Raw genomic sequence first — 14,347 nt, 5'->3', positions numbered from 1 at the left:
TTTAAAGTGAAGATACTAAGTTGAGTTTTTGGAATGAAAATTGAGGTGTACCATACTACAAGGGTAACCACAATAAAACTTAAAAATAATGATGTAACTACCTAACACTGGAAGGAATTCAGAGAAAGAAGAAGATAACATAAATGAGCTAAATGCTTGTATTTTGTACCTGGAGGTCATTAGATAACCCAGTATTTGGAAAGAGGAATGATTTCCCAAACATCTCATATATTCAATGCATGCATAATTCATGAGCAGTTTTTCATGGGTATACCTGTACAGAGGTGGGGATATAATCTCAGAGCACAGGTGTGGACAGTACCTGTGGTTTAGTGGCACAACATGGTGCTGATAATCTTGCAGCTATGGCATTTTTTCCATTTCATTATTCATACCAGTTATAAGCTTTTATTTGCAAACTTACAATCATATCTGCTTTAATACTGTTCCAGATCTTCATAGAATTACCTTTTTATTTATTTACTTGAAAGAGTTACAGAGGGAAGGGAAGAGACAGAGAGAGAGAGAGAGAGAGAGAGAGAGAGAGAGAGAGATTTTCCATTTGATGGCTCACTCCCCAGTGGCCACAATGGCCTTGGCTGGGCCAGGCCAAAGCCAGGAGTCAGGAGCTTCCTCCAGATCTCCCACATGGGTGCAAGGACTCAAGTACATGGGCCATCTTATGTTAGCAGGGAGCTGGATCGGAAGTGGAGCAGCTGGGACACAAACTGGCACCCATATGGGATGTTGGCATCACAGGCAGAGGCTTAACCTGCACCACCACAATGGTGGGCCCTGGAATTATCATTAATATTTCACAGAGTACATGTTCTAAAATTAATAGCATAGCACATGGCCGTGTGGCCTTTTTATTATTATTTGACAGGTAGAGTTATAGACAGAGAGAGAGAGACAGAGAAAAAGGTCTTCCTTCTGTTGATTCACCCCCCAGATGGCTGCCACGGCTGGCGCGCTGCGCCAACCCGTAGCCAGAAGCCAGGTGCTTCCTCCCAATCTCCCTTGCAGGTGCAGGAGCCCAAGCACTTGGGCCATCCTCCACTGCTCTCCCGGGCCACAGCAGAGAGCTGGACTGGAAAAAGAGCAACCTGGACTAGAACTGGCGCCCACATGGATGCCAGTGCCGCAGGCGGAGGATTAGCCAAGTAAGCCACAGCACTGGCCCCTCTATGTGGCCTTTTTATGATGTTTTATTACATCTAACTCTGTTCCAAAAGATATATTCTTGAGACTGAAGGAAATCTTAGGTGATCATGTCATAAAGATAAAAGCTTTTTTAAAACTATAACTCCAAAAATTAAAATAACAACATAAAAGTCACTTGAATTACTTGTAGATTCAAATTTAAATAACATTTAAGTAACAGCATGGTTCAGAAGCAATAGCAAGTTCAAGTAAAATCCCACTGTAACTCTATGAGTGAGGTACAGAAACTTTAATACTGTAACATTTGGAGCCAACTTTTGGCAAAGTTGATGAAATGATGAAAGTTATTCTGTTGTGAGAGCAAAGGATTCAATAGCCAAAGTCCTCGTATCCAAGGTCTTAGCATCGAGGGGTGTGTAATTCCAAGCCCCTGTGTGGTTAAGGGGCAGGCAGCGTAGCTACACAGATAAAGAGTTGCCGTTCATCCTGCTGGCTAGCTTTTTTTTTTTTTTAATATTTATTTTTATTTATTTGAAAGTCAGAGTTACACAGAGAAAGGAGAGGCAGAGAGAGAGAGAGAGAGAGAGTGAGAGAGATGTCTTCCATCCGCTGGTTCACTCCCCAATTGGCCGCAACGGCTGGAGCTGTGCCAATCCGAAGCCAGGAGCCAGGAGCTTCTTCTGGGTCTCCCACATGGGTACAGGGGCCCGAGGACTTGGGCCATCTTCTAGTGCTATCCCAGGCCTTAGCAGAGAGCTGGATAGGAAGTGGAGCAGCCGGGACTAGAACCGGTGCCTATATGGGATGCCGGCACTTCGGGCCAGGGCTTTAACCCACTGCACCACAGCTCCAGTACCAACTGGCTAGCTTTGAAAGCATGCAATTCTTGATTACTCATGGCAGAAGTTATATTTTACCCAGAATACGGACTTTCTTCCTTTGTTTTTCTTTTTAGTGAAGCTAGATTTATTTATTTTTAAAATTTTATTTAAGTTATACAAGTTTCATGTATTTCACATATACAGATTTAGGAACATAGAGATACTTCTTTCCCTCCCATGCATGCTCAAACTCTTACTTCCTCCTCCCTCTCCCATTCCTCCTCTTACTTTTCATAGAGATCTACTTTGTTTACTTAGTGACAGTAAGGTTAACAGTACACTAAGTAAAAGTGTAGTAAATAGTATGAAGGAAAACACTGTTCCTAAACAGAAGAGACAAGGGCAATAAGCAATCATCGGATCTCAAAATGTTTATTTCACTCCAATACATTACATTTTAGGTAATCTATTATATACCCCTGATCAGGGGAAACATGCGATATCTACTATTTTGGGACTGGATTATTTCATTGAGTATAATGGTTTCCATTTGCATCCATCCTATTGCAAAAGACAGGATTTCATTTTTTTAACAGCTGAGTAGCATTCCATAGTGTATATATACCATACTTTCTTTATCCAGTCTTCAGTTCATGAATATCTGTGTTGATTTCATATCTTAGCTATTGTGAATTGAGCTGCCATGAACATCGGGGTTCAGATAACTTGTTCATATGTTGATTTCTTTTGATTTGAGTAAATTCCCAGGAGTGGGATGGCTGGATCAGATTGCTGATGTATCTCCATACTGTCTTCCACAGTGTCTGTGCCAGTTTACATTCCCACAAACAGTAGATTACGGTACCTTTTCCCCACGTCCTCACCATCATGCGTTGTTTGTTGATTTCTGTATGATAGTGATTCTAACTAGGGAGAGGTGAAATCTCATTGTGATTTTGATTTTCATTTCTCTGATGGCTGGTAATCCTGAGCATTTTTTCAAGTGTTTGTTGGCCATTTTAATTTCCTCTCTTGAAAAATGCCTGTTCAAATTCTTTGCCCATTTTTTAACTAGATTGTTTGTTGTTGTTGTTGAATTTCTTCAGCTCTTTATAGATTCTGGATGTTAACCCTTTATTGGTTAATTGGTTTGCAGATATTTTCTCCCATTCTGTCAGCTGCCTCTTCACCTTGCTGAGTGTTTCTTTGCTATGCAGAAGCTTTTCAGCTTGATGAAATCCCATTTGTCAATTTTGGCTATGATTGCCTGTGCTTTTGTTTTTTTTTCCAAGAAGTCTTTGCCTATACCAATGTCTTGCAGTTTATCCAATGTTCTCTAGTAGTTTGATGGCATCAGGTTGTAGATTTAGGTCTTTGATCCATTTTGAGTGGATTTTTGTATAAGGTGTAAGAGAAGGGTCTTGCTTCATACTCCTGCATGTGGAGATCCAGTGTTCCCTGCACTGTTTGTTGAAGAGGCTGTCCTTGTTCCAGGGATTTATTTTAGCTTATTTGTCAAAAATAAGTTGGTTTAGATGCATGGATTGATTTCTGGAGTTTCTGTTAAAAGAAATGTTAATGGATCTAAAGGGAGACATAGACTCCAACATAATAGTAATGTGGAATTTCAACACCCCGCTTTCATCAATGGACAAATCAACTATACAGAAAATCAAGAAAGAAACAACAGAGCTAATCAAAACTATGGACCAAATGGACCTAACTGATATCTGCAGAACTTTTCACACCACAGTTGCAGCATACACATTTTTCTCGTCAGTACCTGGAACTTTCTCTAGAATAGGCCGTATGCTAGGCCATGAAGCAAATCTCAGCAAATTTAAAAAAATCCAAATCATACAATGCATCTTCTCTGACCACAATGGAATGAAGCTGGAAATCAACAACTCAATAATCCCTAGCTCATATGCAAATACATGGAGACTGAACAACATCCTCCTGCATGAGTAGTAGGTCATAGCAGCAATCAGAAGAGAAATAAAAAAATTTCTGGGGCCGGCGCCACGGCTCAATAGGCTAATCCTCCGCCTTACGGCACCGGCACACCGGGTTCTAGTCCCGGTCGGGGCGCCGGATTCTGTCCCGGTTGCCCCTCTTCCAGGCCAGCTCTCTGCTGTGGCCAGGGAGTGCAGTGGAGGATGGCCCAAGTGCTTGGGCCCTGCACCCCATGGGAGACCAGGAGAATCACCTGGCTCCTGGCTTCGGTTCAGCGCGGTGCGCCAGCCGCAGCGCGCCGGCCATGGCGGCCATTGGAGGGTGAACCAACGGCAAAGGAAGACCTTTCTCTCTGTCTCTCTCTCTCACTGTCCACTCTGCCTGTATAAAAAAAAAATTCTGGAAGTTATTGAAGACAACTGTACCTCATATCAAAACTTAATGGCACAGCAAAAGCAGTGTTAAGAGGAAAGTTTATAGCAGTTGATACCTACATTAAGAAACTGGAAAAGTGTCAACTAAATGAGCCATCAGTGCATCCCGAGGACCTAGAAAAACAACAACAAACCAAACCCCAAATTAATAGGAGGAATGAGATAACTAAAATTAGAAAAAAAATAAAACAAAATGAAAATAAAAATTAGATACAGTCTACCAAAATTGAGTCATGAAGACATAGAAAACACAAACAGACCAATAATCAAGATGGAGATTGAATCAGTAGTAAAGCCCTCCCAAAAAAGAAAATCCTAGGACTGGATGGCTTCACTGCTAAATTCTACCTGATATTTAAAGAACCAATTCCAATTCTTCTCAAACTATTCAAAACAATTGAAAAGGAGGGAGTCGTCTCAAACTCCTTCTGTGAAGCCTGTGTTACCTTAATTCTAAGCCAGAAAAAGATACAACAGAGAAAGAGAACTATAGACCAATATCCCTGATGAACACAGACACAAAAATCTTCAACAAAATATTAGCTAATCAAATCCAACAACACATCAGAAAGATTATTCACCCCAGACCAAGTGGAATTTATCCCTGGTATGTAGGGATGGTTCAACAATCTCAAATCAATCAATGTGGGCCAGCGCCACAGCTCATTTGGCTAATCCTCCACCAGCACCCCGGGTTCTAGTCCCAGTTGGGGCGCCGGATTCTGTCCCAGTTGCTCCTCTTCTAGTCAAGCTCTCTGCTGTGGCCCAGGAGTACAGTGGAGGATGGCCCAGGTCCTTGGGCCCTGCACCTGCATGGGAGACCAGGAGGAAGCACCTGGCTCCTGGCTTTGGATTGGCGCAGCATGTCGGCTGCAGCACGCTGGCCGTAGTGGCCATTTTGGGGGTGAACCAATGGAAAAGGAAGACCTTTCTCTCTGTCTCTCTGTCTCTGTCTAACTCTGCCCGTCAAAAAAATCAATCAATGTGATACATCACATTAACAAACTAAAGAACAGAAACCATATGATTATCTCAGTAGATGCAGAGAAAGCATTTGATAAAATACAACATTCTTTCATGATGAAAACCTTAAGCAAATTGGGTGTAAAAGGAACATTCTTCAACACAATCAAGGCAATTTATGACAAACCCATGTCCAGCATCTTATTGAATGGAGAAAAGTTGAAAGCATTCCTCCCCTAATGTCTGGAACCAGACCAGGATTCCTACTCTCATCATTGCTATTCAATATAGTCCTGAAAGTTTTAGCCAGAGCCATCAGGCAAGAAAAATAAGTCAAATGGGATACAAGTTTGAAATGAGGAAGTCAAACTATCCCTATTTACAGATGACATGATTCTAAATATAGGGGAATCCAAAAGACTCCACTAAGAGACTGTTGGAACTCATAGAAGAGTTTGGTAAAAGTGGCAGGATATAAAATCAACACACAGTGAATGTATCCACAGTGAATGCCATGGCTGAGAAAGAATTTTGAAGATCAATACCATTCACAATAGCTTTAAAAGAATTAAATACCATGCAATAAATTTAACCAAAGATGTCAATGAACTCTATGATGACATTTACAAAACATTAAAGAAAGAAATAGAAGAAAACATTAAAAATGATAAAATCTTCCATGTTCATGGATTGGAAGAATCAATATTATCAAAATGTCCATACTTTTGAAAGCAGTTTACAGATTCAGTTTGATCCCAATCAAAATACTAATGACATTTAAAAAATGATGCTAAAATTCATATGGAAACACAAGAGACCTTGAATTGCTAAAGCATTCTTACACAACCATAACAAGGCTGGAGGCATCACAATACCAGATTTCAAGACATTCTACAGGACAGTTATAATCAAAACAGCCTGGTACTGGCAGAAAAATAGACATGAAGACCAATGGGACTTTCTTAATAGGCCAATTATACTACTCAAATATTCATTATCTAAAACATGAACATATTGTAAAAGAGCAATATTTAATAAAAGATTTTTTTTGTTGGGAATGCTGTTTACAACTAGAAATAGGAAAAGTAGAAATCTTTAAAAGAGGATCTTTGGGCCGGCACCGCGGCTCACTAGGCTAATCCTCCGCCTTGCAGCGCTGGCACACCGGGTTCTAGTCCCGGTCGGGGCGCCGGATTCTGTCCCGGTTGCCCCTCTTCCAGGCCAGCTCTCTGCTGTGGCCAGGGAGTGCAGTGGAGGATGGCCCAGGTGCTTGGGCCCTGCACCCCATGGGAGACCAGGAAAAGCACCTGGCTCCTGGCTCCTGCCATCGCATCAGCGCGGTGCGCTGGCCGCGGCGGCCATTGGAGGGTGAACCAACGGCAAAGGAAGAACTTTCTCTCTGTCTCTCTCTCACTGTCCACTCTGCCTGTCAAAAAAAAAAAAAAAAGAGGATCTTTACAGGAGGTGGAACTGAGGTCCCATACTCTCTATATTATTTTATCTACCCTGTTTAATTTATTATAAGCCCATTTGAGACTATAATACAGTATTATTTATTATTCCATATACACTGTAACAATTGCCTCCATTAATATTTATAAAAGTGTCATTCATGCAACACTTACAGATTCTTGGACAGGTGTTTGCTCAACCATTAAGATGCTCATTGGGACACCCACATCCCATATAAGAGTGCCTAGTTTTGAGTCCTGGTTCCACTCTTGATTCCTGCTTCCTGTTAATTCATATGCTGGGAGTCATCAGATGATGGCTCAAGTTATTGTGTCCTTACCACCCACATGGGAGACTTCAAGTTGAGTTCCTAGGCATGTGAGGAGTGACCCAGTGGATGATATGTATCTAGCTCTCCCCACCGCCTGTGCAGCCCCCAAATACATTAAATAAGTAAAAATGTTTAAAAAATAAATGCAGATTCCATAGTTCCAAACATATTCCTTCTAAATTTGATTTCCTTGCTGGGGCCCAGGAATCTGCATCAAGTTTTTAGGCATGGGTCTTACTAAAGACTATTTTGTGTATTCTCTCTGAGCCTGACTCGTGATTAAGCTTCTTGTGAGTTATGCTGTTTGCTGTATCTCAAAGTCTCTCCTTTCAATTTTATTACCACAAAGATGAAAAAATAGGCCTTTAAGGAAAATATTTGTTCCTGAGGACCTAAGAAGATAATAAGATAAGCATATGCCCTGCTTCTCGCCCTGTGTTCCTCTGTCCCTCTCCCTCTTTTGTATGTTGTCCTATAGAAGGGAACAGTTCCTTTCAAAACCTTTAAGCGGGGCTGTCTCTTGAATTTGTAATAGCTAAAAAAATCTGTTAAATTTTGAAATTCATGAAAATGACTGGTTTCATAATTATGTAGGGAGCAATATTTGAGACTATCTCTGTATCTTGTTTCCGTGCTGATCATTTTTTCTCATTCCCATGACTGCAGGAATATTGATCTCAGCGTTACTCTGACCATTAATGAAATATGATGGCAATAAGCAAAGACGCGAACCTCTAGTCCCCTGGGAGCTTAATCTTCTGCTACAACGTTTGTATTTGTAAGTCAGCACCTGTGTAATCTATAGCCTAACTATTTGTTATTCTCCTTTAATTACGAGTTGGTAGTGGTCCATTTGCCGGCTGAGAGCAACCAGCTGGAGAATCAAAGAGATTATTAAAATATTGACTTTAAATTAAAAGACCAAAAAGGAAACAGGACTGGGTTTGTATCCATCCAGTGTGATGGATCGGAGACAATTATTCCCTTTCATATCAAGGAAAATTTTCAGGACTATGCAGGGAACTGCCATATCCCCTTCACATTTATTGTTTATATCTTATCCCATTTACTGTTTCTCTGTATCTAAAGTATCCACAGCCAAAATTCAAATTTATTTTTACTATATTTTTTCACTTGGTCCAATAATGTCCTATAATTTGTTATAAGCTGGTTCTTCCCCCAGTCCAAGGTCTAATCTAGGATCAGGCATTGTGGTGTTTTGTCATGTTTCCTTGTGTCTTATAAAGTGGAAAGTTTCTTAGCTTTTCTTTGTTTTCTTAATTTGACACTTTCATGTCATTGGTATACATTTTCTTTTTTTTTTTTAAGATTTATTTATTTGGAAGTCAGAGTTATAGAGAGAGAGAGAGCAAGAGAGAGAGAGAGAGAGAGAGAGAGAGAGAATCTTCTATCTACTGGTTCACTCCTCCAAATGGCCACAACAGCCAGAGCTGGGCCAGTCTGAAGCCAGGAGCCAGGAGCTTCTTCCAGGTCTTCCATTTGGGTTTCAGGGTCCCAGGGACTTGCTCCATCTTCAGCTGCTTTTACAGGCCCATCAGCAAGGAGCTGCATCGGAAGTGGAACAGCCAGGACTGGAACCAATGCCCACTTGGGAGGGTGGTGCTGCATGGGACAGCTCAAACTCCTGAGCCACAGCTCCGGCCACCCCCCCACCCCATTCTTTTTTATGTTTATTTTATTTTTATCTACTTGAAAGGCAGAGAGAGAGGGGAGGGTTTGGGAGAGAGATCTTCCGTTACCGGTTTGCTCCCCAGTTGACCCCAACAGCCAAGACTGGGCCAGGCAGAAACCAGAAGCCAGAACTCCATTCAGGTTTCCCCGAGGCCTGGGTGTCAGAGGATGAAGTAACAGCCATCTTCTGCCTCCAATGATGTTAGCAGGAGCCTGGATTGGAAACAGAGTAGCCAGTACTCAAAGCAACATTCTGGGATGCGAGTGTCTCAAGTGGTGGCTTAACCTGTTAGGCCGCAGCACATGCCGTCTGGATTTTTTTTTTAAGACGGCCTTAATTCTGGGTTTGGCTGATGTTTCCTCATGTCTACATTCACAGGAGATGTTATTGTCAAGGATTCCATTAGAAGCTGTGTCCTTGTCAGTGCACCATAAAAGGAATCGCGTGATATCCATGTGTTCCGGTGTTTGTGATGTTAACTTTGATTACTTGGTTAAGGTGCTTTATCCACTAAAGGTAAAATTTTTCTCTTTATAAATTATATAATTATAGGGAAGTATTTCAAGAGACTGTCTTGTTTCTAATATTTTTTTCTGATCACGCTAGCATCCACTGACAATGTTTGAACCCCATCATTACTTCAAGATGTATTAGTTGACATTTTACTACAAGGAGAATTTTCCCTTCTCTACCCACTTGTTTATTTGAGTATGAATAATGTTTATTTAAATCCTCAGGGATTTTAAAGTTATTCAATGGACTATCATCTATTACTGTCAGGTTTTTTATTTTGATTCTCAATTTTTCCAGATTTGTTCTGTGAGTGGCCTCTGGTTTCTCTGCTGTTTTGATGTCTCCTTGAGGCTCTGAAGCACCATTTTCTTTTCTTTTCTTTTTTTAAAGACTTATTTATTTGAAAAGCAGAGTTACAGAAAGGCAGAGGCAGAGAAAGAGAGAGAGGTCTTCCATTCACTGGCTCACTCCCCAGGTGGCCATCCGAAGCCTGGAGCCAGGAGTTTCTTCCAGGTCTCCCACACAGGGAAGCAACATTTTCTGTAGCAATGAGCTTGTCCTGTATGTTTTTGCTTCATACCTGGTGAGCCCTCAGGTAAACTTTGGGAAGTAAATTAATTATCTTCTTTACCTACTCCTCCTTTCAGAAACCTGTCTCATGATTGATTCCCCTGTGTGATCCCAGTTCTCTGAATCTCTAGTTAGAGAGGATTTTCAAATATTCAAAACTGTTTTGGCATAGTTGCATTATCTTTCTTAGAAGTAAACATCTGAGTTTTAAAAGAGGAAGTCAGTTGGGAGGCAGTGTTCACCAGAAAATATTAACCATGCAGTGTAAGTTGCAAAGGATACCTTAGATCACAAAGGGCTCTGGCAGGTAGGATGCATGTGCAGAAAAACCACTGGTGTCAGACAGCAGGGAGTGGTCCAGGCTGGGCTGAACTGGAAGATACAAGTCCACCTCATAATTGGCAGTCAACTAAAAAAATTAGTTAAACATTGGGCAGACCGAGGAAAACTTGTGTATAATGTTTATTAACCAGAGGGCCTCCTATGAATGACTGTTATGTGAATTCAATGCTGTGCTTAGAAGAGACCCAAGATGCTTGGCGGACCATTCGAGGAAGCTCTGGGAACACTGGAAACAGCCACTCTTGACCTTACAACTCAAGCAAGCAGAGTGTTGTCATTTTTTTTTTTTAAGATTGATTTACTTGACTGAGGGAGAAAGAAAGAGAGAGACAGAGAGAGAGAGAGAGAAATAAAGAGGTTTCTTCCGTCCACTGGCCCACTCCCAAGTGGCTGCAGTGACTGGGCCTGGACTATGCCAAAGCCAGGAGCTAGGAACTCCATCTAGATCTTCCACCTGGGTGACAGTAGCCCATCTGCTGTCTCCCTCCCAGGTACATTAACAGGAAGCCGGACTGGAAGTGGAGTATCCAAGAATTGAACCAGTCACTGTAATATAGGATGCAGATGTCCCAAGTGACAGTTTAACTTGCTGCACCAAAGTACTACACTCCCAAATTTTTATATTTCAAAGGAAATGGTAAGATCTATAATAAATCATTGTATAGACATAATAAATTATTTTAATTATAATTGTTTTTAGTATATGTTCTAAACCTCTAGTTTTAATACAGTATAACAATTAACAGTTGCAAAATCTTGCCTAAGAAATTCGGTTTTTAAACTTTTAACCTTTATCTGCATGAATCTTAAAGCTGGACTAATTATCTGAATACTCTTAAAAGATTATCAAAATTCCTGTATTGCATGTGTCTTTCAAATAAAAATAAACTTTATCTTCAGTTGTCTACTTCATTTTTGCTTGTGTAGTAAAGTCAGAAGTAATACTTTTCCAAATTTTTAAGAAGAAAAATATTGTTCCAGTCATACGTTAAATATTAACGACTTCTAATTGCTTCTCACATCCCGAGATGATTAAAAGTGGACTGTGAGGCCAGGAAGCATTCAATTTACAGTCATTGCAAACTAGATTTAAAATATTGCTCATTTAAAATCTAAGACCAACTGTGGTTCTGTTTAAATTACGTTCACTTTAGGAAAATCCTCAATTGTTGAAGAAAGCATGACTTTAACCTTTTGTGGATTGTTTTTTTTCATGTATTAGATTTTACCATCACTTTTTTTTTTTTTTTGGACAGGCAGAGTGGACAGTGAGAGAGAGAGACAGAGAGAAAGGTCTTCCTTTGCCGTTGGTTCACCCTCCAATGGCTGCCGCGGCCGGCGCACTGCGGCCGGCACACCACGTTGATCGATGGCAGGAGCCAGGTGCTTTTCCTGGTCTCCCATGCGGGTGCAGGGCCCAAGCAATTGGGCCATCCTCCACTGCACTCCCTGGCCACAGCAGAGAGCTGGCCTGGAAGAGGGGCAACCGGGACAGAATCCGACACCCCGACCGGGACTAGAACCCGGTGTGCCAGCACCGCTAGGCGGAATATTAGCCTAGTGAGCCACGGCGCAGGCCTTACCATCACTTTTATCTTTTGTTATTTTATTTCCGTTTTTCTTATTTTGAAGAGCAGAATTTTTTGCTCTTGTTTGAAGGAAATACAGCCCTGCCCCATCCCTAGTCTATGGATTCTATATTTGTAGATTCAACTAACCTCAGATTGAAAATACTAAAAGCAAAACAGAACAAAATATCTGTGCTGAACAGGTACAGACTTTTTTTTCTTGTCATTATTCCCTGAACAATGTAATGTAACAATTCACACAGCATTTACATTGTAATAGGTATTGTAAATAGAGGAGAGTTGATTTAAAGAATTTGGGAGGGGGCCAGCACTGGGGTGCAGTAGGTTAATCCTCCACCTGCAGCGCCAGCATCCCATATGGGCGCCAGTTCTAGTCCCAGCTGCTCCTCTTCCAATCCGGCTCTGTGCTATTGCCTGGGATAGCAGTAGAAGATGGCCCAAGTACTTGGGCCCCTGCACCCGCATGGGAGAGAAGAAGAAGCTCCTGGCTCCTGGCTTCAGATCGGTGCAGCTCGGCCTTTGTGGCCATTTGGGCAAGGAGGACCTTTCTCTCTGTTTCTCCCTCTCACTGTCTGTAACTCTACCTCTCAAATAAATAAAGAAAATCTTTAAAAAAAAAAAAAGAATATGGGAGGATATGCAAAAGTTCTATGCAAATACCATGCTATTTTATATAATGGACTTGAGTACCTGCAGATTTTGGTATGCACGGGGTCTTAGAACCAGTTCTCCCGTGTATAGTCATGGCTGTTATTTTTCACTTTTTTCCATACCAAATAATTTGTCATTGGATATATTACTGTAAAAAAATAATTTTTAAAATTTCGACATAAGAGTTTTCCCATTTCTTATTAGCTTTAATCATCATAGGATTCTATGCATATTCTGTCCCATCAAGAAGCAGTTATTGAGTCCCTGGGACAGACACCATCAGGGAGAGACATCCTTTTCCAAGATTACTAGGGAAGACCCAGGGAGTGATTCAGAGTTCATAGAATTAATCCAGGTGTTTGTTGTCCTTTTCTTTCTCTCCTTTCTATCTTAAAATTTTCTACATTCTAACCATAGAGACAGACCAGAGGAATAGACTTTGTAAATACAGTGTCAGTCTCATAGGGCTGTTGGAAGAATTAAATATCATAATAGATATTGAGGATCCTAGCACACATTGTGACATTTAGTGTTTACTTTTTTGTCCTTTAAGGAATCTGATTCTGACAGGCTTGACAGGCCATCAAAACTGCTATGCTGGGCAAAATTTTACTTTCTGTAAAATGAAAGCCTTTGGTAACTAAGCATGACTTTTTTGGAGTTTGCATTTAAATTGCAATAAGGTAGATTCAGGGTTTTTCTAAAAATGGAAGCAAGACAGTATAGTGAGAGGAAAAGAGCCTGGGCCATGGGACAAAGGGCCATAGCTTTGTCAATGACACACCATGACCTTACCTTGCCTGTTGGGCTTCAGCACACTTTTGGTTATAATACCTGGTGATTCTCCAAGTAGAGCACTCTGAAAAATGGATATGTATGTGTGGTGAAAAATGTCATGGAGGATGCTGGGTGAGGGTCTTCCCTTGGTCTGGCTCCTGGGCCTTTGTTCCCTCTTCCTTTGTTCCTGCCTGCTTTATTTACTCCCTCCCCATCTTTTCTTTTCCCTATCTCACTCATTTCAGCAATTATTTGTAGCATCTTCCATGAGCCAGGCTGTATGCCTAGGCCCCCTAGATACAGGAGCACCTCAGTCCTGCATTTGCGACACCTATTGTCTTTTAAATTATCTATGTCTTTTTTTGTTGTTCCTGAATATTTTATTTCAGGGATTGTCAAGCATCCAGAAAAGCTGAAAGAATAATAACATGAGCATCTATCTTTGTCCCTTCAGTTCACCACTTGTTAACATTTCTTGGTTATGTTCCTGCTTCCTCTCACCCACAACCACGTTTTGTTTTTTTAACCATTTGAATTATAGACACCATACTTCATCCGTAAATAGTTTAACATACATCTTTTGGCTCTTTATTATTATCACATCTAACCTAGGTGACAAAAAATTAGCAGCAGGGGCTTGTGATGTAGCACCAGTGGGGTTATAGCCCCCTGCTATCTTGGTATCCCATATGGAAGCATGGATTAGAGTCTCCGCTGTTCCACTCCGACTCCCTGCTAGTACACTTTTTTTTTTTTTTTTTTTGAGAAGCAGAGGCAGAGAGAGAGAGAGGTCTCCCATCTGCTGCTTTACTTCCCAGATGGCTGCAACTGCCAGAGCTGTGCTGATCTGAAGCCAGGAGCCAGGAGCTTCTTCCAGGTCTCCCACAAGGGTACAGGGCCCCAAGCACTTGGGCTATCTTCCACTGCTTTCCCAGGCATAGTAAAGAGTTGGATCAGAAGTGGAGCAGCTGAGACTCAAACCAGCATTCATATCGGGTGTTGGCACTGCAGGCAATGGCTTTACCTGCTATGCCATGGCACCGGCCCCTCTAGTGCACTTTTCAAAGCAGCAGAAGATGGTCCAAGTGCTT

At 41.3% G+C, this 14,347-nt stretch overlaps 1 protein-coding gene across 5 annotated transcripts in view; it reads left to right on the top strand.

The window, feature by feature from the left end:
- Positions 1-14,347, top strand: part of LOC100355171 (uncharacterized) — a 191,559-nt gene that overhangs the window by 53,076 nt on the left and 124,136 nt on the right. For 3 of the 5 annotated variants that reach the window (XM_070050415.1, XM_070050420.1, XM_070050413.1), the window contains exon 2: positions 9,193-9,330. In XM_070050415.1, coding sequence (XP_069906516.1) covers positions 9,193-9,330 — 138 coding nt within the window. Of the gene's footprint in view, positions 1-7,787; positions 7,900-9,192; positions 9,331-14,347 lie in introns of all 5 variants that reach the window. The other 2 variants (XR_011379419.1, XR_011379418.1) reach the window with 1 other exon arrangement.

The sequence above is a fragment of the Oryctolagus cuniculus genome, chromosome 1 (assembly GCF_964237555.1).
Source record: "Oryctolagus cuniculus chromosome 1, mOryCun1.1, whole genome shotgun sequence".
Taxonomy (NCBI): Eukaryota; Metazoa; Chordata; class Mammalia; order Lagomorpha; family Leporidae; genus Oryctolagus; species Oryctolagus cuniculus.
Note: the sequence above shows the minus strand (reverse complement) of the source record. Positions and strands in the feature narration are given on the sequence as shown.